The 24901-nt window shown below is 42.7% G+C and overlaps 1 protein-coding gene across 3 annotated transcripts in view; it reads right to left on the bottom strand.

The window, feature by feature from the left end:
• Window positions 1-305: 305 nt before the first annotated feature.
• Window positions 306-24901, bottom strand: part of dennd4c (DENN/MADD domain containing 4C) — a 36074-nt gene continuing 11478 nt past the window's right edge. The window contains exons 2-34 of one of the 3 annotated variants that reach the window (XM_046064221.1): window positions 20432-20742; window positions 16023-16275; window positions 15866-15935; window positions 14342-14511; window positions 13931-14172; window positions 13751-13817; window positions 13562-13620; window positions 12464-12608; window positions 10736-10911; window positions 10443-10543; window positions 9800-10024; window positions 9209-9354; window positions 8954-8992; window positions 8551-8681; window positions 8283-8415; window positions 7934-8140; window positions 7649-7777; window positions 7400-7547; window positions 7156-7278; window positions 6655-6774; window positions 6365-6496; window positions 5178-6268; window positions 4860-5052; window positions 4642-4739; window positions 4354-4529; window positions 4020-4178; window positions 3726-3912; window positions 3518-3628; window positions 3246-3383; window positions 3045-3162; window positions 2530-2686; window positions 2320-2384; window positions 306-2189 (exon numbers count right to left, since the gene is read on the bottom strand). In XM_046064221.1, the coding sequence (XP_045920177.1) occupies window positions 2053-2189; window positions 2320-2384; window positions 2530-2686; window positions 3045-3162; window positions 3246-3383; window positions 3518-3628; window positions 3726-3912; window positions 4020-4178; window positions 4354-4529; window positions 4642-4739; window positions 4860-5052; window positions 5178-6268; window positions 6365-6496; window positions 6655-6774; window positions 7156-7278; window positions 7400-7547; window positions 7649-7777; window positions 7934-8140; window positions 8283-8415; window positions 8551-8681; window positions 8954-8992; window positions 9209-9354; window positions 9800-10024; window positions 10443-10543; window positions 10736-10911; window positions 12464-12608; window positions 13562-13620; window positions 13751-13817; window positions 13931-14172; window positions 14342-14511; window positions 15866-15935; window positions 16023-16275; window positions 20432-20730 (5745 nt within the window). In that variant the 5' untranslated portion in view covers window positions 20731-20742 and the 3' untranslated portion in view covers window positions 306-2052. Of the gene's footprint in view, window positions 2190-2319; window positions 2385-2529; window positions 2687-3044; window positions 3163-3245; window positions 3384-3517; window positions 3629-3725; window positions 3913-4019; window positions 4179-4353; window positions 4530-4641; window positions 4740-4859; window positions 5053-5177; window positions 6269-6364; window positions 6497-6654; window positions 6775-7155; window positions 7279-7399; window positions 7548-7648; window positions 7778-7933; window positions 8141-8282; window positions 8416-8550; window positions 8682-8953; window positions 8993-9208; window positions 9355-9799; window positions 10025-10442; window positions 10544-10735; window positions 10912-12463; window positions 12609-12866; window positions 13020-13561; window positions 13621-13750; window positions 13818-13930; window positions 14173-14341; window positions 14512-15865; window positions 15936-16022; window positions 16276-20431; window positions 20743-24901 lie in introns of those variants that run through there. The other 2 variants (XM_046064222.1, XM_046064223.1) reach the window with 2 other exon arrangements.

The following is a 24901-nucleotide window of genomic DNA, read 5'->3' as shown; positions in this document are numbered from 1 at the left end:
TGATGACCCTTGTCTGTCAGACCCACAGTGACTTTAAAAGACATCTTTGGTGAGGAACAGGTATGACAACTGAGACCAGTGATGGAGGAAGATTTGGGAGGACATAATGAGAATATGAGAATGTACCTGTGAGGGAATTTGATGCTGGCCAGAGAATCAAAAAGAATGAAGGAAGATGTCAAAGGCTCAAACTATCTGCCGCCTGAAAATATACTCTAAATAACATGAATCACTGTAACCTCTCATGTAAACTGTACAAATTCTACTCAACACAGAGACAAAAAATATACACATTTGGTTTCCAATCAGTTCACAAACTCATTTATTTCAACACACTTAAGTGTAGACATTCAGTTCCTTTCCACAGGACGGTAAAGAGATCACTTAATCTATTGTTAAAGAACAGTCTCTCTTCTGTACATCCTCTGCCATAAGAAGGTCAAATTTACAAATTCAGTACAGGACTAAAAGGGAAAAGGGGGATTGTTAGTCATAAAAATGCTAAGTTACTACACTGTCTGCAATCCAAATGGCAAATACAAAAATAAATAATTGAGAATTTCTTTTTGTTTTGGAGGAAAAACTACTGTATTTTGTTAATATACTGAGGTCGTCTCATCTCATCCTCATCCTGGGTGAAGGTCCGGTTTTAATCTAAGCAGTGCAAATCGAATATTTCACAATAACTGTACAAATCACACTCCCAAGTCTACAACAGGACAAACTACACCCATTTCCCAAATGTCTCACATCACTTAGCTTTTTTTCCTGTCTGTTTCAACATGTAGTGGAATGTCATGTTGTAAAATTCGCTCTTTCTTAACACAGCGTCAGCAGTATTGAATAAGCCCATTGCAGTATAAAGCTCTAATTGCTAATATCATCCAAAGCTACTTTGTAAACCATAAAAGCAATCTTGTCGTAAATAATATATCCAATTAAAAAAAAAAAAAATCCTTTCTGGTTCATTCTACGCTAGAGTGAGCAATAGTCCTAGTACATTTAAGTTACAGCTCTAAGTTACAATAAGACATATTAGCAGAACAAGTACAGTATGTTACTGTTAAAAAAATACAGATATTAAAAACACAAGTTGGACTAACTGTTTCGTCACCACGCTTTCTTTCCCTGCAGGAGAACGTGTGTCTTGTTTTAATGTGTGGGAATCAGTTGTGTGGTATGTCTTTTAACCTCCACTTGGCTGCAGAGATCAATAATACTTCTTTAAAGACCTGTTTTAACTGCAGGGAACCTGGAATGTTGTCAAATGAATTTTAGTGATTGATAATTAGTGATTGTCCTCTCCCATTTACGTTTGTGCTTCCAACATATTTACACAGACAGAGAGCCTCACTCTGAACCTGTACATGTACAACAACTGGAACATTCATTAAGACTTGGATCACAAAAACAGATGAAGCATCGAGGGCTCCAAAAATAATAGGCCCCTGGTTTCACCCCCCCGCCCCCCCGCCCCCCAAGTAAACAATATGTACAAAAAGACAGGTGGACTTGAGTTACGGTTTTTTGATTTAGAAAGTGCACAAAGGAACAGTCAGGGGATAATTAAGACAGATTAAAGCAAAGTGGGCAAAAGGCTACGAGACAGGGAAATGACTGCAAGAAAAACACGGCTGCGCAAACAAACAAACACACACACACACACACACACACACACACACACACACACACACACACCATAGGGGCAGTCGATACATTCTGTACAGTGATTAATCATTCTATACACCATCTGTAAAGAATCGCACCTCAACTAGTCCCCAAAAGATTGCAGCTTTCAAAGCAATTTAAAGAAACAGTCCCACCTGTAAGTAGCTGCTCGTAAAGCAGAGGAAACACATGATAAGGTTGTAAAAAAGCAGACAGTGGGCATATTCCAAGACAAGGGAAAGAAGAAGTACCATGTTTGGGCGACTGGAGGTGTTTAAATACAACCAAAACTTTCGCTCACACCCCGGCCCACCGCCTATCCTTCCCATCCTGCCGTCACACTTGGCCAGTCAGATTTTTCATCGCTGACACAGGTGTTGGTGCTCAGATGAACGGGGCCCCAAAGCATTTAAGGCACCACTGGACGCTGGCGCTTGGCGGTCGATCCATGCGGTGCAAAGACTTGAGCTGCTCGGTGCTCAGTTCGTCGTAAGCCTGGCGGTACTCCCTGTCGAAGGCCTCTGCAGATAAATCAAGATGACATGATGCAATTTAGGAACCTTTCAGTCTTTTTCACCACCTTCAGATTCTGTAAAACAGCTACGTCATGGTGTGTAAAGGGTTGATTTTGCCTTTCGCACAGTCACTCACCTACGTCGATGTTCTCCCTCCCCAAGGCCACCAGTGAGAGGAACAATATTTCTCTATAGATACTCCTGGGAGAAATACAAGACACAGAAATGAGACATCAGAGGTGTTTTCATTTACATTACAAGAATATAAACTGTCAAATGCTTTGCGTGCAAAATCTTGAACCAATTAAAAGAAGTAAAAAGCGCTTCAAGAAGAGCTACATCCGACCTCTGCCGTTTGACACCCTCTGGGCGCCGTTTGATCTCTCGGATCAACAGGTTGATTGGCCCGTAGACGTCGTTGGTTTGGATGTTGCGAACAATTGTGTTGAGGAGGTTACGGATCTCCTGGTGGTCTGTCGGAGCCAACGTCCCTTTCTTCTCCACTAAAGATAACACCACATCATTTTTTTAGCAAGAAACCTCAAGTCTGACCTCTTCTGGCCAACAGTGACATTGTATCCAAGGAGGTAAAATATGCAATGTTCTTGCCGCAGTTTCAACAATAGATCAATAAAATGTATGAATTATTATATGAATCTGACTTTTCAAACAATGCCAACCAAGTTAAAGGCCTTGAATAATACAAATCAAAGCAACTGCAAGTATTTTGTCTCCCCTTAGTTGTAGGTGGTTTCTACAAAACATGAATCCATCAGAAAGGTGGACACTACCGTTGGGTCTGGTGGTTGGTGTGTGTGTGTGTGTGTGTGTGTGTGTGTGTGTGTGTGCGTGCGCACTCACACAAGGACCTCCAGAGCAGGTAGAGGGGATCTCCGTGTTCCTGGTGCAGGTTGATGTTGTCCCACAGGAGCTGGACGTATACCTGCTTAGTGTCCTGGGACAGTGACGTCAGGGGCAGCTGCAAAGACATATAGGGAAAGATGAAGGACAGCCATAACACGAGAGACTGAAAGAACAATGATAGAGGATTAAGTCACTGACCTGTACTCCGTTGTTGCAGTGCTCAGAAGTAAGGATCAGACCAGGTAGGTGAGTGGGCAGGTCCAGACGACGGAAATACCACACCAGGTTCCAGAAGATGATGGGGTGCTGGCTGAGGAACTTGTGGGTGTAGATCACCTGGGCAGACAGGGTAGAGAAGTTGGAGTTGCCAATGAGCAGCAAACCTCAGGATCTCGTGTCATGTCTCACAGCTGTGTGGCAGACATCTGTTAAGCAAACAGCGACATTATGCGTGTATGTGAGTACTTTACCTGATCTCCTTCATTCTCCAACAGGGTCTCCAGCTCCTTGCGCAGCACCAAAGGGCTGAGGTATGGTACGGACACAGGCTTGGGGTTTGGCCGTTTAGTCCCCATGCCATCCTGCCAAACACACACAGACACACCAATCATTTTCATTGCACTGCTCTGCAATATTTAGGCACAATGGGATTGGTTTGTGACAGTAAGGGGCACTGACCGACACCTCTTGCAGACTGCAGGGCAGGCTGGTGGTGGAGACGCCATGTCCGGGTCTCTGGGAGTAGTCCAAGCTCTGCAGAGGCCCACCCACACTGTTGCTGCGTGTCAGTGATGTCCCAGTGCATTTCTGCTGCTGGTGCTCCACAAGACCCAGAGGATCTGACTGCACTGGCTCTGGAATCAGACTAGAAACACAACAGGCAAGTATTTAGCTTCTTGGCGTCAGATTGCAAATCTCAAACTGTAATTCGAGGTGCTTAAGGTGTTTCACATGATGTGGTGTTGTGTATACCTCTTCTGTATTACAGGCTGATCAGCTGAAGTCTCCCTGGGTTCCTCTTCAGGGAAAGTGATAAGGTCTGGCGTCTTAATGTCAGCCGAGCTGCTCGCTGTGGGCTGGGCGTTGGTGCTGTGGATACTGTCTCCTGAGGCACTGGGATTCATGTAGAACCTGAAAGGGATGATCACAGAATAGTCCATTAGCATTTGTTAGGGGAAAAAAATGTCCAGCTCGCACTGTAAAAAGAAGTTTGTACGTGACACACTCGGTTTTATAATTCATCTTAAATTACTTTAATGTCCTGACGACACATCATATACTTAATTCTAAGACAACAGATTCCTACCCGGTCATTGTGCGCAAGTCATGAAACTCCACGTGCAACAAGGGGAGAAAGGCTGTGCGACAGAAAGGGCAGGTGGTATTCAGGTTGGAGTCGTCAGCTGTCCAGCCCGCCATTATCTCCTCGTCGTACACCAGGGCTTCACAAGAGCGGCACTGGGAGCAACTGGACATCAGCACCTGGCAGCGGTGAAATAGGTCCAACCAGTTAGGAGTTATTCCGATGTACATGTTGGCAGTGAAAGCAGAGCAGCAGGAAAAAGTGTGTTTGCGTGTGTACAGCGTGTCTGACCTCCAGTGCGCAGTTCTGGTAAATGCTTGACGAGGAAGCGTGAAGTGAGGAGCACTGCTCAGAGTCTGGACCCCTGCCCACTCGTCCAGGAGTTGGATCTACAGATAGAGACAAACAGACCAACAGACTTTGATTACTCTTGTCACAGGCCAGCTGACCTCATTAGGTCCTTCTCTTCCTGTGCCATCATGTATTTGCACTACAGAATGAGTGCTTACGCGTCTGGTGGGCCCACCGGCCTGTGTCACTGCTGCCGCTGCTGCTGCCCAGGCTGGTGCAGCTCTGGTTTAGACCGTTGGCCACCAACCCGGGGATGGGACCTCTGTCAGGACTGTCATCTACTTCGTGTGCAGCCAGCAGGTGTTCATCCAGGTGAGACGGGAAGCCGCCGCCACCCTGAGCTTCTTCATCCTGCAGAGTAAAGTTGGATTCAGACACAGTTCTGGTCAGAATTAATCAGCTAATAAAGCTAAAACAATAAAATGAAAACGTGTTTAAAATGTCTATTGATAAATCTTTTGTTTAATGACACTCGCCTCGTCATCTGAGTAGGAGTAAGCTGAAGCAACTGCCCCCCACACTTTACTGGCCACATTTGCCGCCTGCTTCATGCCTGACTTAAGAACATCAATTTTAGGTCCCGACAAGAGGGTGTCCATCTTAATGCCTGAAATGGAGTTGATGACTGAGCCCAACGACCCTCCTTGGGAGGATTTGACCAGCGCCGTCAATGAGGATGATCTAGGACCCGGGCTACCCACAGCGCTGGCGGGGGTCTTTGTCTTTACAGCAAAAGTCTTGGAGCGAGTAACAGTGGAGGGGCTGCGTTTGGGTGTATCGCCCGGGGAGCCAGCTGGAGTTTTGACAGGAGGCACGGGGAGGCTGGACCGGCGCTCCAGAGACAGTTTGGGCTGTGGGGTGTCGGTGGAGTCTCCCTGGGCCTGCTGGAGCTCCATGCTGGAGGACTTGACGCCCAGGGGGCTCCTCAGGCTCATGTACATCTCAATCTCCTCGGCCAGGTTGCGGGACACCACAGCAGGCATGGAGCGCGGCAGCTCCTGGCTGGTGACAGAGGCCGACTCCTCGCTCTCGGTCACCAGGAGGGAAAGTGGGTCGGCACCCACCTGCACGTCCGCCCTCTCCAGGGGCACTCCTCGCAGACCAGAGTCATCCTCATGTGTTTCAGTGTGCTTCCTCTCTCGTTTCTCCATTTTCACCTCAGACCCCTTTGACTCTATGTCTTCTCCCTTCCCTTCTTCTGGTGCTCCCGGACCCTCTTCCTCTGGCAGCTTCCCCAGTGTCAAGCCCTGGTCATCTTCAGGCTCTTCCTCCAGGTCTTTAAAAAGGGATTTGGGCACATTATTTGGGGGTGGACTTTGGCCTCCACTGAGCGCGGCAGCCAGGATGCGGGCATCGGCACCCATCTGACTGGCCATGTGGTCCACGCCTTTCTCTAGCAGCATCCCAGCGCGGGTTTCAGCACTGAAGCTACAGCTGCGTTCAGCAAAGGATTTCTGCCGCTGCTGTTGAGGCTGGCTAGCTACATCCCCCGATGCCAGCGAGGCATCATCATCAGGAAGAGACACGTTGTCATTCTTGCTGTTTCTCCTGAACAGCTTCCCTGTACCTGCAGAATGTGTACAGATAAAATGAGCGAGTCCTTTTTCATTTGAAAACTTACAACTAAAGCAAAAGGAATTTCTTAGTTAAACTTTCTCCTCACCCGTTTCTCTGCCACCATCAAAGCTCCCAGTGGACAGCCTCACAATACTGGGGACAGGTGCCAGCACATCAACAGGACTGGGGGGCTCTGCTACTGCTACAGCACTGTCCACCGAGCTGGCAATGTCACCTCCTGGTTATAAAAGCACATAGTCAACACAGCAACATCTATGTATAAGGAGGAAATGGGGTTTCTGTTACACACACACACACACACACACACACACAACCTTTAAATGCAGAACTAGAAGTGGATGTGACCGTTTCGAAGTGGAAGAAGCTTATCTTTACCATTATGCTGTGCTGTGGTAATGCTTCTCTCTTCAGTGGAAAGGACAGCAGTGTGTGAAGGCTCTGCCAGCTCCTGGTGTAACTCATCCTTGGAGCCGTAGCCTTGATCAGACTGCCTTCCTGTGGATTACAAAAATCACACAAACAATTTTTCCTAGAGGATATAATTAAAGGAAATATGCTTTGCTTTATTTATTTATTTTTGCGACCCCTGGGTCTTTCTTTCACAGTCTTGGCTTTTATTTTAGACTCTGTAATAGTAGGCTCACCTTCTTCACTGCTAAGACATGGGAATACAGTGACTTTGTCAGACAGCCAGATTTATATAATTGGTATAAAATAAAAATGGATTTGTTCACAACATATTGGACGTGGATGTTGTGGTTGCTGGTGTTGTAACATCTCCACATCTCAGCAATGATCAGAGCCACATAGGACACACAAGCCCTCAGTTGTTAAAGCTTTACACCTGCAACCCTAGTAACTTTAGGGCATCAGTACCTGTACTACAGTGGGTGTCTGTCGTGTCTTCCATGCTGTGGCTGTGGGCAAACAGGCTGTGTTCCTCGCCGTTGACCTCACTTGAGCTGTCAGCGCTTCCATGACTCAAACGGTCAGCAGTAGCTAAAGACAGAAGGACACAAAAAGAAAAAAGTGGGTCAGAAACAAGGAAACAGAATGAGAGGAAACAGAAGTACGAGTCTCCCTTTATGCAGCCCTGTCATACTGTATATTCCATTCCCACCTGTTGGGTTAAGTGTGGGCCCCTTCTTGGAAGATGTCCGGTGAGGAGCGTGCTTGAACTGGGCCACTCCACGGAGCACATTGCGCAGCTTCGTCCACATAAAGAGGCCACTACGGTTTCTACTCGGCCACGGACTCTCTAAGACGGCCTGCGGGGGGACAGACTAAAGGGTGAGGACATGCGTGTGTAGTGTAGTGCTTTCAGTCCTTTGAGATGTGGTTTAGTAAAGTAAAAGGCTATGTGTGTGACCTTGTTGTAGTATCCATATGTGATGGCGTTCGGGTGCACTCCTGCTTTCTTCATCTCAACGAGGACTCTCACAGCCATAACAGGAAGACCCCACACGCCACAGAGCTGCATCACCACTCTGTAACACACCTGAATGACACAGAGATAAAAACACGAAACATTCATTGATAAAAACGTATCACACCATGAGACATGCAGACCTATGAAAATCTTCAGGAAAAGCATGTTGGTAAAAAAAAAAAAGAAATTTTCTAAAATGTCTCCTAATACGTAGTGTGACTTTACCTCATCCAGCACCTCCACCTCAGTGGTCCTCATCTTCAGGAGGACGTTGTACGCCTGCTGCATGGCACGGCTTTTAGACTTTGCCAGTCGCATGCTTGCTGGCAGGCAGATGAACCACAGGCTGTAGCAGTGACTGAACAGACACCGGGCCCACAGCGGAGGGTTGGTGTGAAACCTCTTGGCCATCTTATATGCTAGCTTGATCTCCTGTTGGATCATGCAAGGACATTTAAAGGTTTTCTTTGTCTTTTTTTTTAAATTAATGGTTAATGAGGACTGAGGATAAGTGTATTTCAGTAACAGTGTACTGCTGCTACTAGTTAGTGTGACTGTGTGAGTGTGTGCACACCTGCTTTGTCCTTTTAGCCAGTAATGCAGGGCTGCTGGACAGACTGGCCCCTGCTGCTCTGGTGCTAAGTGCTGGCCTTAACTCCCTTGGACGGTCAAACAGCTCCATCTGCAGCCTGGGGAAACTTTTATAGCTGGAGGATGAGAAATAGGATTGTTGAAATAGGATTGTTGAAATAGGATTGTTGCAAGGTCACGTAAGACTTTTTCTGGGGTTTATTTTTAATCCGGCCTTCTCTATCTAATAAAGTCTAGGTTAAATTACTTACGTGTATCTGGGGGCAGGTTCAGTTCCATCATCCACTAAAGGTTCAGGGGGCATGACGAAAACTGTGTGTTCGCTCTTCTGGGACTCGTCCAGCTCCAGCAGTCTCGTATCCTCAGATGACTCTCCCTCAACCTGCGGAGAGGATCACATCCTGAGTCTTAGTGATGCTGACATCGATGACATGAGTTTGACAAAAAGCAGGTCATTTCCTGTCTAATGGCAGAAAGCAAACAACTACAAGCATATTACAATCTATTATGCTTTTCCAGTTAGGCAGTAAAACACGCTCATTTGAATGTGGTTAGGATTTAAGGATAGAAGAAAAGCAGGACATGCCACCTTTAATGTTAGTTAAAAACATAAAACAGGGTGCAGGGAAATTTGATTACTGTGTAATTGATTACCTTGGTGCTCTTGTCGGTGATTTTATCAGAGGGAAAAAGCTGCAAGAAGAGGAAGGAGAGCAAAGGGAACAGAATGAATCAGAGGAAATTCTGGCTTCCTTAGTTTCCCAGTGGACAAAGTTATTTTGCCAATGAAACAACATAAAACAAAGGCTTGTTCATAGAAGGAAACCGCAGGTGGAAGAGGAAAAACAAAACAGCACAAAACCAGCATGTATGTATCCGACACCGGCCTGACGCTGGGTCGGTAATCACCTTCTCCACGCAGTCGTCAAAAAAGGCCAAGCCAGTGTCCTTGTCGCTGACAAATGTGCACTCCTCAATGAAGCGGATGAATATCTGGGTCTTGGTGAGCTGGGAGTAGAACTTCTGGTGGGCGCGGTCTCGGCTTTTGAGGAACCCTGCAGGAAGGCAAGAGGGTTTCAATGTATTCTTTATCTGTCCCTCTTCAAAAACTACACAGCTTATTGTAACAACAGCGTTTCAATAAGCTGTGTTTCAAACCTTTTTCCTTCATTCTATCTGTATCTAAAATTGATCTGCAACAGTGAAGCTAAATGGAGGTGAGAACCCATTTCCCAGCAACAGGCATTAGTGAAGTCTTCTTACAGCTGATGAGACTGGTGATTGATTTCTAAAAACACTTGAGTGAATGCTCCTTGAAATAGAAATACTGATAAAATTAAACATCAGTGAAGCAATCCAATTTAAAGGTCTAAATTATGCATAGGTTACAAAGCCAGGAAGCTTTTAACAAGCATCGTATTAGGCTGTACATAAGCACTCACATGTCGATTTTACCCGGGTTTCCACACATTTGAAAAGCGAGCTCAATCACTCGTTTACCTTGCAGGTCGTAGAGGGAGTCCGCGGCCGTGGCCTTTTCGGAGGGCGCCTGGGTGATGGGTTTGAGGTAGGAGCGGTAGCCCTTCAGGATGGAGGCCATGAAGCGAAGGAAGGCCTCCTGGATTTCCATCTCCAGGGCCGTCTTCTTCTTGTGCCATGTGAAGTCCGCCTCGATGGGGGTCATGTCCACTGCTGAGCCTTCCTCACCTGTTTGACGTACTGAAACTATAACACACAATGAATTTTGAGGTCAGTTGGACCAATCTATACAAAATCTGTGTGTGTGTGTGTGTGTGTGTGTGTGTGTGTGTGTGTGTGTGTGTGTGTGTGTGTGTGTGTGTGTGTGTGTGTGTGTGTGTGTGTGTGTGTGTGTGTGTATACAAATGTGCTTTTATCTTTCAACTAGCTTAACTTATCTTAACTTTACCAAATGCTTCTCTTATGTTTTATTCTTTTATGTTTATGTTGTTTCAGTAAATCATCTTTTTACTTTATAAACTTGTTTTGGAAAGCACTATATAAGTTTATTCAAATTTTCAGTGTCAATAGTTTTTTTATATATGAGATTATAATGTCATGATTTTTTGGTCCATTCCCTTCTCTGAAGGTTTTGCTACAAGAGGAGGTGAGATGCAGTTTGTACCTGTGGCCAGCTGGTGGTGCAAGTTGCTCAGTGAGTTAACGAGACTCTTGCAGGGCTTCTTTGGGAGGTTCTTCCAGTTGCTGTGTCTCTTTTCGTCAGACCTGTAACACACAATACCACAAAGGCAGTTAGCTGGAAGTAATAGCAGAGCCGCAGCATAAATCATCTGCTATGTGGTGGTTTAACAAATGTGTTGCTGTAATATGTGAGGCAGTAGTTAAACATTATGAGAGCTGTTTATATGCAGCACAAAGCAGGCGGTGACATGGGTTTAATATCAAAGCACAACATACAGGTAGATAGTGTTGGTGTCCAGATCCACACAGACAACATCTGGTGGGGGGTCGTAAAGGTCGAAGTAGCGAGAGTCCACACCCACTATAAAAGGACATGGAGCGTTGAGGACACCTGCTAGAGAGAGCGGGCACAGGGGGATGTAGGGACACTGCCACTGGAAGGGAAAGATCATCTGAGGAGAGACAAGAGACAGAAGCACAATTACAACAACCGGGCTGACAATAAGAAAGGAGAAGAAAGTCTGCATCAGACTCCAGAATTAAATTTGGGCAACTCGGACAAATTCTCACTTGCATAAGAAATAGCACTTCTTTATTGTAACTGATTTATTGTGACACTAGATGTATTTGGGGGATTTTTGAGGATTGTGACATCCTGTGTAATCAAACATACATGGTTGGCAAAGTTCAATTATGTTGGAGCTGGAGAATCAACAACCAATCTTGCTGAAAAATACGTCAAAGGCCGAAGTGGCAATATTAAAAATGATTGTTTGATGATGTAATTGTCGATGTTTTAAGATTAAATGTTGTATTGATGTTTTATGAGATTTTTCAGACAATAATTTTATTTTTTATTTTTTTTTGAGATGCCTTCATATGCAAACAAAATGCACAACATTCAAAGGAACAAAAGATAGAATTGTTAGACTTTATGGTCTCTGACTTTGAGGACTTTCAAAATATTTAAGTAAACAACTTTGGAATAAATAACTGTAAATCCCCTGTGCCATCGATTACCAGTTCCATGTTGTGAGTAGAATAGATGAAATAATTAGTAGCATTGCTTTGACTTGTGTAATTGTCTGTATAGTATAAGTGAATAATGATAGGGATTTTTAATTAAATGTAAGAAAGGTAGATGACACAATACATTACAACTGAACATCGAAAACGTGTTTGTCAAAAGCCTGTTCCTCTTCTTGCTGGATGTTTTACGGTGTTTGTCATTCACAGTGTTACACCTGGCTGTTAGTTACCCTCATCAAAGTAAATTAGTGCTGCACAGGTCCACCATGTTTATGCGCTTTTAAGGAATGCTTTCAAAGCATCTGATTAAATCAACCATGAAGAAAAAAACAGTGTTAGAGGAATTACATATACATGTAATACATGCTTTGTGGTTTAGCATGCCAATGAGACTATGCAGTTCAGATGAAGTAGTGCTGTCTTTTATTCTAAGGGTGACTTGCCTGGGCACCTGAATGTTTATGAAACAGGCTGTGTTTGTGATAATCCCATAATAATTGTTTTTATGTATGCAGACAATTTGGTTATTTTCCCCTCCCTACAGAGCAGGTAAATCCCAACAACAATGATCTATGATACTTGTAGGATTTTCTCGAGTATTACTTAAGTAGAGAAGCTTTTAAAGTAAGCAGTTAGGTCTTCACCACTATTTTTTTAGATAGAGATACACATATATCGACAATATTATTAATATAAAAACAAATCTGTACATACATTTCTAATGCGGTCAGTAAAGTGAGGGTCCGGCTGTTTATGACTTGCTGTAAGCCCCTGTATACTGCTCAGATATGGTGTAGCCATAAAAAAGGCACAGAATGGTCAGATCTTATCTTTCATTACTATGCAACCTGACCCGAAATTAAGTAAACTGAATTGAACTGAAGAGCTAAGCAAATGTTGCTAAAACTCAATCTTGCCTCTAATACTACTGAATATGAGAGTAGGAGTGTGGCTTGTATGGTGGAGCGTACTCACAGCCACCACAGCCTCGGCCACTCCAGTGAGCACAGCGGGCCGCAGTGAGTGCAGCAGGATCTTGCTCTCCAGCAGGACAAAGTGCAGCAGCGTGGCGCAGTTCTCGGAGCCCAGATTCATCAGCAGAGTGCCGTAGTCTGCCCCACTGACGTGGGAGGGAGAGCACAGAGGAGATGAGCGAGTTGATTAGTTTGGGACAGCAAGGGAGAAAAAAAAAAATTGATGGAGTAAAGGTAACTAGAGACAGACAAGAGAGAAATGCCGTCATTCAGATCTTCCCTAAACAAAGGTAGATAATGAAGATTCTAACTGGAAACAATTAGTTTGAGTGCAACTTTAAATGGTTGTTAATGGTTAATTCTGAAATATGCAAATGGAATGGTGGACAAAACAGCACTCTCACCTTACAATATAATGCAATCCAACAACCCTGCAAGTCATACTTGATTTGTTAAGCTTACAATGGAAAGCCTCTGTTGAGACTCTGTGGCACTGACTCAATTTGACAGTCATTTCCAAGGATGTACAGCATTTTCTAATGTTATTAAGACAATATCCTATTAAGCTGTCACCAAGAGTCTACTTGATCCATTGTTTGTTTTTCTAATGCAGTTGTTTTCAGAACCTAATATGACCTTTTAGAGGGCGCTGGAATTGTGACTCAAAAATCCAGATTTTGTCTCATTGAATTCCAATTAGCAATTAGCTTTAACAAATGCCTGAAAATCACAATTTTTGTGGGTTGTCAAGGTTACATAAGGTAGGCAAGAGGCCAGAGTCACTGCTTGAGGTGCTCATATCAAGTTTTGCCATTTATGAAATGCATCAGTGGAAAAGGTCTCAAAACTGATGATGCCCAAGGCTGTTTTTAGAGTGAGGCCTGGAAAAATAAAAAAGTGGGGGAAAAAAACTAACTAACTGAATGAATGCATTTGCTTTTTTTCCCTGGAACAATGCACTCCGCTGGTCTTTTTCTTTCAGCCTGCTCAGCTGTTTTTCTTTAAGACAAAGCACTGAAGGACAGTTACGTTTGGCTTGCAATGGAAACAAAAATTGTATGAAGAGGAAGCTAAAATTGCAAAGCAAAGACTTTTGTACCTGAGGGGTAAGGGTGTGCACACAGGCTGGGAGAGGATCAAAGTGTCATGTGCCGAGAGCTGAAAGGAAAGGTGTTGTAATGTTCATATAAGGAATTAGATGGCAAAGACAAAAAGACACATGTTAAAGTATATTTTTGATCAACAAGATTGACAATTATTAACTATATACAGAGATAAAAGACGTCACCTGGACTAATATTCTTGGCCTTTGAGGGGAAGGAAATGACACATTATGCATGAAGTGTGAGATGTGCCTGTTGAAAGAAATACACAAAATGTCTTCAAATTCTTTTCACAAACATATACAACTACATTCAAGCTAGCTTAGTATTAATGTCCACAACGATATCTGTAAGTGTATTCTTACTTTTCAATAGGGAGTGGGTGTGGGCCTGAGACGGAGAGCTTGTAGAGGAACATCAGGAACTTGCGGAAGGCCCCAAAGAAGGGCCAGCGGGAGAGCAGGCAGATGCATTTATTGGTGTTCACGGGCCGATTGGGGATCATCTTCTTCTCCACCGTGGTGAGCAGGCCTAGCTGGATCTTCTGCTTCTCGCTCAACAGATCCACTGGATGTGGCTCGTAGAACTGGATGGCTGATCCATACACCTGCAACCGAGAGAGTCATGTTGTAACGTCCTGGCTCCCTCGCCAGTTTAACCTTGATAGAAAAGGTCTTTTCAAAGAGTACACTGAATCACAATAACAATCCTCCTTTCATTAAAAGAAAGTTTCTTTTTACATCAATGACAGCTTGCTCGTGGCTGCTGCACCTCACCTTTTCACCAGAAGAGATGGTTAGGACAAACGTGGAGAAGACGGGCAGAGGATCACGCGTGTTTGGTGCCCAACACTCGATCTTGGCACCCATGGGCAAACAAAACAGAGGGACAGATTCTGACAGAGGAAAAGACTCATAGTCCTCTTCTGGGTAACGAAAGATGAGACCTGGAAAACAAAGGAAAACACAAATGATGGCTGTATACAAGTGTTGTTATGATGTAGTGGTGTAGAACAAGACCGGGTACGATACACAGGCTAGACTTCTGGCTTTATTTCTCTGCAAACATTAAAAAATAGAGGCTCTAAGAAAAGAGAGCTCCCTTTTTGTCATTTCGGATGAAAAGTAGTAATCAGTCAGAATACTGTGGTTTCATTTTCAGGAAATAACTGTTCTGCTCCTTTGTAACTTGTTGTTTGGTGAGATGCCTTTCTGACAAGACACAAATGTTCTTATGTCAACATACAAAAACAAGCCTGTGGACACACAAATATTGGGTGTGGCAGGAAGTGCAGTTGTCTGAGATGAATAAACAGCCGTCTCACAGGAAAAAGGCCGGCCAAACAGATAAAGCCAGCGTGTGTGCGTGCACACATTCATACGAACACTGATTATACGTCTGTTGCACAATGAATCGGTACAAAGGCCAAGCAGTTAAGGAAGCATTCAGTCGGTGAAAATGTCACAAAACAGTTCAGAAATGCCAGCTGCAACAAGCAATAACTATCTACAACAAGATCACAGATAACATCTGACGGTGCCGCTCGCATGAGCTTTGAGACAAAAAGTAACAGAGGCTGATTGTGACAGCACTCAAAGCCGCACCATTTCTAACTGCACTGCATTTTTAATATCAGTACATCACATCATTTAACAGGGCAGCCTATTTTTGCTAGAAAGAAAAAGATGATTATGTTAAAAGGACAAAATAAAATACTCAAGTCAAAATTATGAGTGGGTTTGTCAACATTTTTGATCTCTTTCTGACTAAGCGCTTCATAATGTTGGACTTCAGAAGCCAAAATGTTGACTTATTATCTCAGTACTTTGATTTTTAAAATGTCAAACTTTAGATTCCCTTCATCTCATGATAATGACTCAGTATCTCCTAACTGTGACTTCGAATGTCAGAACCTTACTTACTACTTGCCATTTCATAATTTTGATTTAGCATGAGTATTAGTATTTTCATTTAAGTCATTTTTGTTTTCCATTTCCTGGGTTTCTGTTTAAATGGTTTCTTCGCTTCAGACACAATATTTTATGCACTGTGAACCACATACACTTTTCCTTTAACTACTCACTGCATCGTTTCTATACAGAGTAGACTTCATGATCTCTTGTTTTCTCCGACATTAATTTTTTTTTCATAAATTTAACATAACTAACAATTGCTCTATTATCTAATGTGCAATAACAGTCACATCAATATAACTGCAGACTTCTGCAGAACACTGACGACACTGCTGTGAATTTCTGACATTGTAAGCCATCACAAAGATATCTGACAAGTTTACTCACCAGCTTTGTAACTGATGGAATTGGACGCAGATACTGATTTCTTGTAACACAGGAAGACGTTGGAGCCCCACTGAAAAGTTTTAAAACACAGATATTACAAATGTGCTCTCTAAGGAGTGATGATGCAAAAGTTCTATCTATGGAAGAAAAGACTCACCATGCCGCAGTTGAGGTTCTTATCCACCTTACAAAAGGTATGTGGCGGCGTCTCGCCCTTGCTGGTGACAATGACGCAGATGTCCGTAACTGCCAGGGAGTTCTGAGGCTGGACGGGCGGCGCTCGGCGGAAAGTGATGAAGATGCGCTGCGAGGTGGCGGAGCTGTTGTTGACGTTGGCGCAGCGGCCGTACGGTGTGGCCTGGATGACCTCGCAGCCCTGGATCAGTCGCTCCTTCCCTTCATACAGCACACTGATAAACACAGCAACACATTTTGAAGGTTATGTACAAAAAGTGACAGCAGAGAGAAATAACGATGTAACTTGAGAGTAGGTCTGTAGAGCTGTCTTTAGGTCTTAAGATTCAGAGTGCATAAGTCATCAAAAAGGTGTGTAAATTAAGATGGCAGATCGCAGAGCAATGCAATACTACAAGGCTCTCATAGACAATTAACTGCCTCAGACGGAGTGCTGTGATGGAATCAGTTGTGCTCTCTGGCATAGCTTTCATTTCTTAAACAAGCTTTGCTGCCAAAAGGCAAATAACTCACATTCTTATGGAGCAGCAGTTTACACAGCAAAAAAATAAGGACATTCAAGTTTGAACAGACTGACAACAAATCATAACTTTGAAGAAGACAGCAAGAAGGAAAGAATAACAAACACAGTAAAATAGAAAAATATAGGAATTTCTGTGTGGCGCATAAAACCAAAACAACAACAGGCACACCAAACGGCGGATGTCTTCTGTTGGTGTGGCCTCCAAAATGTTGAAGGTGTCCACTACAAGCTCCTGACTAATGCCCTAAACAGTCTGACGCAAAGGCTTCCAGGGAATCCTCCAAAGCACAATTACCAAACGGAAAGATTTTAACAAAATTTAAAGACTGACCTTCCTACTAGTGTATCTCTCATTTCAATCAGCTATGTACCAAGTCATGCTTTCAGACAGTATGCAGACAACAGAACAGTGACAAATACAACACAGAGACTTTGAAAGCCACAATTTTCACATGTGTTGAAGTTGTTGGTGTTTTTCATACAGCAGAAGAATGAACAGCACCAAATGTTTTGTTCTAAACATCTAAGAATAAGTTATGATCTCATGAGCTGTGCTGTATTCAGTCACCACCAGGAACAACATAATAGAAAATGGGAGGGCCACACAATTGGTACCATCTAAAAGAAAATGTCTTTACATCTTACAAGGGGGACGTTAACAGGTAAGGTGTAAAAAACGGTGTAATAAATCTAACCACAAGATAATGAAAGACTCCACCCAGTATGCCAGAATAACACGTAGTATGTAAAATGCCTAAAATACCAGGGATGTCCTACAGCATCCGGCCGCATTTTACATTATGCAAACCAGCACACTTTTCTGGCTATCCTGACCCACAATCCTCTACGCAGTATGAGCAAAAGTTTTAAAGTTCAAGGCCCAATGTAGGATGTCCCATTTGTATGTGTGCTGCATTATTTTTAAATTCTCTGCGTCTTAAATGTGAAAAGTCTTCTGGTTTCGTTACTCCTCTATTACCGTAAACTGAATATCTTTGGGTGGTGCACAAAACCACATCTTTGGGGTCATCATCTTGGGCTTTAGGAAACAATGAGTGACAGTTTTCATCATTTTCTGATATTTTATAGGCTTAAAAACAAATCAAATCAATGAGAAAAGAATCAACAGATCAAATAGACAATGAAAATAATCATTACTAACAACCCTAATCATCATAATATAAAGTTATTATGGTATCTGACGGACATGAAGTAATATTAGCACTCATTTCGAGTTGTGCTTCTGGCCACCTTATAAATAAAAGTATATCCACTCTCCTTTTAGCTCATTTTGGTCTACACCAACTCCTGAGGGAAATATCTGCCTCTTCAGCTGCTAAATGCTCCACTGTGTTCACCAGCTAGTCGCCAACTTTGTCGGTGTACGTTTTGTTGCTGGGCAGATCGAGCAGAACAGTAGTCATTTGATCCATTGTTAGTATGTAAATATTGATTAATGCGGCTGTAAGTCTTCCAAGCTGTCAGAAAACATTATGTTCATGGAAAAAGACAAACTCAAGCACTCTTCACTTTCCACTTACTTATCACCTGGGTTATGTGGATGGAAGACTTCAAGAATTCTTCAATTTCTTAAAAACTGAATTGTTAACAGTGGTGTACAAATATGGCAGATACAAGTGTGCACTGAAATGCTGCCATAAACACATATCAGTCCCCCATTCAGACTGATTTGGGGGGAAAGTGCATTCTTGAAAGACAATGAGCAAGAGGCTGAACTGTGGCTGGTTCAGTGTGTGGTCAGCAGCACTGGCTTTCTTCTTAAAGCTCCGGCTTACCGTTGAGGCCCCGGTAAGAAGCCCATCTTCAATGGGTGATGTGAATTAGACATATTTACCAGCTGACTCATTCGAACCCCAGGCAGTAAGAGCAACATATCAAGATTCTCCTATCCAACGTAGCACAAAACAAACACTTGTTTGAATGAATGTAATAATAATGGATTACTGCCAACATGTTTTGTGCATTACCAGGCTCGGCTTTTTAATCACTCCTGCTGTAGAATATCACACAGCTAAAAGTTACCGACAGAAGAGCAATCAGTGTCCCGCTGTGCTTTGCATGACTGTAGGGCTTCTATGGTAGCATGCTCCATGTCCTCCCTTTCCATCTGGACAATGCAATGTGGGAGGCCAAAAGCTGTGGTTGCTGATTGCTGTCCTGTTTAAACTAACACAGACCCCAAAACACTTCTTTTAAATCTTGTTCAGGCTACAGGGCAGCCAGCGCAGATATAATAGTCCTGAAACACTCCATTTATTCTGAAAAGAGTGCAGGACAAACCTAAAGAGGCCAGGGGGACAGTTGCCAGCAAATTCTCATTTAGGCAACAAATTCAGAGTCCTAATGGGCACAGTGAGTCGTGACGCTGCGGAGCCCCGGGCTGGAAATGCTGGCTTTACTGACAGCAGAGGTGGCAGAAGGAGGAATTAAAGATTTACATGTTGCTAGTTTTTTGTTTAGTCTGGTGGAACAGATCAGGAAGGGAACATGGCCAAAAATATTTACACCACTACGGTTGTGACTCAACCTAAACAGAACCATCAGGAAGTGAACTAATGCTAGAACACAGCTACACATCGCATTTGTATTAAAACATATAATATTATCTCTGTTTGCAGCAACACAGAAAATAAGCTATTCCTGTGTGCTATGCAGTCTCATTAAACTGAATGCCTGATTTGGTGCTCCGACCAATCAAACAAGCAAAGCAGCTTGACAACTTGAATCCTTGAATATAACTTCAGATCTATTTTCTCCACTCCATACGTCTATTAGAAGGCTAAGCTGGATTGCGCAATCCTTTAAAAAGAAACAACACTTGACATATGATCTTCTGTTTATGCTCAGAGCACCAGCGGGTGCAAGGTTTCACGAGGGTTTTTATGTACTTCTATGGTTTACAGCTACATTTAGCAGTAGGGAATCACACCATTAACATGTGAAATTAACCAGAATCATCAGAGAGCTATTGGAGTGCAGTCAATGTGTTGTAATCTTTATACAGCAACACCATGTTTTAATGAAAGACCTGAATTTGAAGGGGAATCTTTCAGAGAGTGATCATCTAATGTAACAGGAAACTCCAGTTTGTTAGTGGGTGACACAAATTGGGTAAGGTGTGTGGAGCCCTGAAATGCCTCGGGCGGTTTCATCATTGTTCTCAATGACATTGATATTGCTAGTTCATTCAGGACAAACGGGTTAACGGCTATAAAGCATTAATCATGAAATATAGGTTAACATGTTTGGCTCCTCTGTGAACAAGTTAGAACAGCAAGTGGCAGCTTTAGGCATACCAGTCTGGATAAAAGGGCACCATAATGGGAGTATCCTCTTTTAAGATAAGAGAAGGAAGCAGGGAAATTGTATCAGTGGATAGAAGCCAAGAGGTGTGGCTGAGCGGGAGAAAACTCCATGACGCAACAGGGGAGAGTGAACTAAATAATCAACACACCTTCTTCCTTCCCCAAAAACACATTAGTTACATTAAGTATGACTCTGAGGGACACAAAATACTAGACACCTTTCACTATACCAGGACCCTGAAACTGAAGGAGCTAAATGGAATTCAGCCATTATTATATTTATTACACTTTTCCTACTGTGACATGCCATAATGTATTTAAAAAGACCCCCCCCCACCCCCACCCCAAAAGCTTCTTCCTTGTTCCAACCCGTTTCCATCGTAACATCACACCGAGCCTCTGAAGCTACTGTAACTCGGAGAGAACAGCAGAAGACAACACTGAGGAAGTGAAGAGTCCCTTTCTGCTGCAGGCGTATTTACATGCCAGATTACAAACCGTGACATAAACAAACTGACTCACCCAATGTCAATGAGAGGAGACTTCCCTCGACTCCTCTTGTAGCACAGGAACAGCTCGGGACTCTTAAGACTGCCATGATTAAGGTTGGCTGGTTGGCCGCTGTAGGTGCTGTCGATGCAAGTGAAGCCCTCGGGCACGGTTTCTCCTGCTGACTTGTTAATGACGGCCAAGTCAGTGATGGGTGCCTTGGGCCCGCTGGACTTGGTCTCCGACAGGTCCTGCTCCAGGGGCGTGGACTTGTCTGTCAGCCCAGCCACCACAAAGTAGTCGGTCACGCGGTGACCCTTGTCCTCGATCATGGCTGGGTACACCTGGAAGTAAGAAAATAGAGATTCATTTGGATTGATATACTTGGGTACATTTGTTTTCCTAATAGTCAACAAACCCTCCTATAGAAGACTTCTCTTCTCTGCTGTGGTGGTTATGTCACACTTACAGATTAGGTAGTACTGGACGATATGGTCAAAAATGTTATCATGATAAAACATTTCATATCATTGGATATCTATAATTATCACAACAAGTGTCGTTATTTCTTTCGAGTTATAAGGCAGATTTTTGCTCCTGAGTGAAAGTTGAAGAAACCCGATGATTAATTGTGGTTTAAACTTTTCTTTATGGTCAACACTTGAGGCCAAACAGTGGATCACTTCACAAATCTGAGGTACAACATTCAAAACAATTATGATAAAATCTTTGTTAACAAATATGCATGAATAAATTAAGTAAAAGCTTCAGTCCTTTTTCCTCAACAAAAAAAAATAAACAAACAACAACAACTTCTAATTCATGTGTGATTCAACTGAATAATATCAAACACTTTTAGAACATTTGTTATATTGTTATTGAAAAACATTATATCATGATAATTATTGTTACTGTTTTATTGTCCAGCCCTATTACAGATATATGCTGTGTTTAGCTACAGATACTGTACTTTAGGCTATAGCCAAGGAGAACACTTCATGTTAGTGAAAGCAAAGCTCTTACTCACTTTGGGACAGTGGGATAGATTACACATGCCAGCAAACACAGAATGCCAAGTAATGCTGTGGCCAAGGCAATAAAAGGATCCTTTAAGACTGCTGCACCACAACAAAGCAAACAAAGTGGGGGAAAAACAAGGGGTGATGAAGGGACTAGATTTGTTGACGTTCACAAACACTCTTGTCATTGTTACATCCCCGCACCACTCCAATTATGTGGAGAGAGTTACCGGCTACAGAGAACCAGGGGAGAGCAGCCGGGCCCAGAGGAATGCTCAGAAATGCCACAGGGAGCGTAGATCAAGCAGACAACAAAGTCTATAAAACACTTGGAACAGGGTCACAAATTTGACTTGAGTGACAAAACACAAGCGACACCCGAGTTAAAAGGTTGGAGCTGCTCAAACGTGTCCATTGTCATTTTTAATTGGATAGTTGTAATCATTTTTCAAGTAAAAACTGAGTCGTGGCACCACGTGTCAGTGACTCAGATCGTGGTTACAATAAAACTTTGCCATGTGTTGTATTTTCAAACGACATCTCTTCTTTGGAAAATTACAAAGACTGCAGTGAAGATACAAGTATAATATATACCTACAGCAAATGCATGGCTAAAAGAAGTTATTTTTTTTTAATCACTGTATCAAATACAGAAAAAATTATGGTGCATAAAAATTATGTTCCGGTGCCAAACTTATCAAACATGTCCAAAAACATCAAAGAGCAACTGGTCGCCTTAGAAGAAAGAGGAACTTAAAGCAAAAACCTCCACCTCGCCTTCAAAGAGCTGTTAGGACCTATGCAGGAAGTTCATTTTTTCCAGTGGTGAGTCAGCTGTGGCAGGGGGGTGGAAAAAAAGAAGACTCTTTTATGTACGGCCACAGCGAACACAGACAGCCCTGGACTTGATGACACAGATTAATACTGTCCATTGTAGTTTTTTTGCCATTTATATTCTGGACTTTAATTTTTCACCCAATCAATATGATAACAAGATGATTGTGAAAAGGAGCAACTTGTCTACTGAGCTGCTTAAGATCTTCTATCAATGTTCCATCGAGAGTGTTCTAACATATTGTATGACTGCATGGTATGCCAACTGCACGAAGAAGGAAAGGAAATCCCTCAATCGAATTATAAGATCTGCCGAAAAAATCATCGGACTTCCATTGCATCCACTGGACGACATCTTTAATATCCGCTGCCTACGCCGAGCGCATAATATTCTGCAGGATGAGACACACCCCTCAAACCATCTCTTCGCCCTGCTTCCATCTGGCAGGCGGTATCGGGCTCTGGGAGCACGCACCTCCAGGTTGCAGAACAGTTTTATCCCCAGGGCTATCACAGAACTGAATAATCATGCCCCTCCACCCCCGATCAGCACAGCCATATTTTTTAGATAGGGATTTTATCATTTTTATTTTATTTATTGTATGAGTGTGCTTATAAACGTGAGTATTGTTTTAGAGGTTGCACAAACAAATTTCGTTGTGTGGTTTTACTGTACAATGACAATTAAAGTTTATTCTATTATTTATTCTATTCTATTCCATCTACTGGCTGCAATACAGTGCAGGACATCCACTGGCTTGTGCTGTGGAAGGAGTCGCAGGAGGTGTTAAAAATAGTCAACTTAATGTTCCATTCTTTTGACCAGCATATAAACCCTTATCTCGTTGAATTATAAATGCAGCTATGAGCTTGAGTTCTACACTTGGCATTTTGCCTATGTGAACAAGCCAAAATTGATTTGTTTCAAGTATACTGCCAGCCTCGCCGTCAAGGTAGCTTTGAAAATTTGTAGCTGGATATTTGCCCAGGATATTGCCCATTTACTCATTACTCTTTAATCACAATGTCGGGAAAACACTCAAAGCAAAAGAGCCTCGAGGAGCAAAAACAATAGTTTCAGGTCATATCCACACAGAGACTGAATGACTTCAGCTTTCCATGAACAAAGACGGCAATAAAGGTGCATTATTGAAGATGGGATGGATTACCATCTCACTCCCACAATTGTTCTGGGTCAGCTGTCCAAGTAATGCTGGATGGAAAAGCTCAGATGGTTAGGAGCGACATCTCACAGATAAGGCAAGAAAGAGAAATATCGAACGGGACCAGCACTGCTTTTTGCATAATCATATTTTACTTGTTAAAGACATAACTGCCTCTGTGAATTCATTTTATTATTTCAGTATTTTCCTTCCAATGTAGGAGATTTACTCATTCTGAGGAGTGTCACTTATTTTTTTTCTTGTAAATAAAATGATAAAAGCCCAAATGATTCCAGATGTGGCTTTTTGCAACACAATGAATAATGTCTTTCCAACTCCTTTAAACATCATCACCGTTTTGACTGGATGGACTTATTTTATGCTCTGAAATGTTTTATTGCACTGTATCCATGGTTACATCTCACTGGTCCCTATTCAAAAGCAAAATGCTGTTTAGACTATATTTGCTCTATGACAAACAGCACTATTAAATGTGTTCTCACCAAAGACTGGCCTGTAAATGTACTCTGATGGTTTAACCAGTGACTGGATGGTCTTAGGTTTGGGTGAATTAATGTCTATGTGGAGCAAATTCGTCCCCTTTATCCAATTATCCCACTTTTTAAAAATAAACTTACCAGTTATAAGAGTTACTAGATGGCAAAAGGGAACAACAGCTTGACTTTCCTTGCCTACACAAAGCCACCAGCCCCCATTTAAGGAAGGCAGCCATGTGGGTAACCTGAACAATATGTGACGTAGCAGGTTTGTTGTGGGAAGTGAGCATCTCCTGGTGCCAGATTACCACAGTCACAGAAAAGTGCATGCTATAAAGGGAAGTTCCTTTAGTCAGCCATAACATGGCTAGATAAGCATTATAGTTACTGAAAAACCATATGTTGTGTTAACTATCACAGAAGAGAAATAACAAGCCTCTGTTCATGAAACATTACTACACTGCTACCGGTAAGCTACGCTGTGTCACTGTACTTGTCAGAAGCCAATACCCAAAGTCCAGGTATTGGTATCAGGACTGAATAAGTCAGATCGGTGCATCCCTACCAATTACTGTCAAGACTCTGGCTACTTTCTCCCTCGCCCCATACAACAGCAGATTAACCTTGAATAGTTTTTCTCAATTCTTTATTAGAGCACGCACCCCATCCTCAACGGTTTTCCATCCAACATCGCTTTACCAGAGCAGGCTCAAATGGGATTTTATGAGTCATACAATTACACTCAGCAATCTGAGGAACACACTATGTCATAATGTGTCATTATTATTTATCCATCTGTATGATTGAATAGGGCCTATATTTTCCTTTATTGTTACCATAGGTCAGGTTAGGAGATGTAAAATGCATTCCTGCATTTTAAAACATAACCCTGCACCCATGTCTAAGCATAGAATACTTACATTACGGCAAACAGAGATACCTACAATCCTTGCTGTGGTATGTAGGCATCTCTGTGTTTAAGTGTAACTG

This window comes from Micropterus dolomieu, linkage group LG12 (genome assembly GCF_021292245.1).
Source record: "Micropterus dolomieu isolate WLL.071019.BEF.003 ecotype Adirondacks linkage group LG12, ASM2129224v1, whole genome shotgun sequence".
In the NCBI taxonomy this organism is placed as follows: domain Eukaryota; kingdom Metazoa; phylum Chordata; class Actinopteri; order Centrarchiformes; family Centrarchidae; genus Micropterus; species Micropterus dolomieu.
This window is presented reverse-complemented; position numbering and strand designations above follow the sequence as displayed.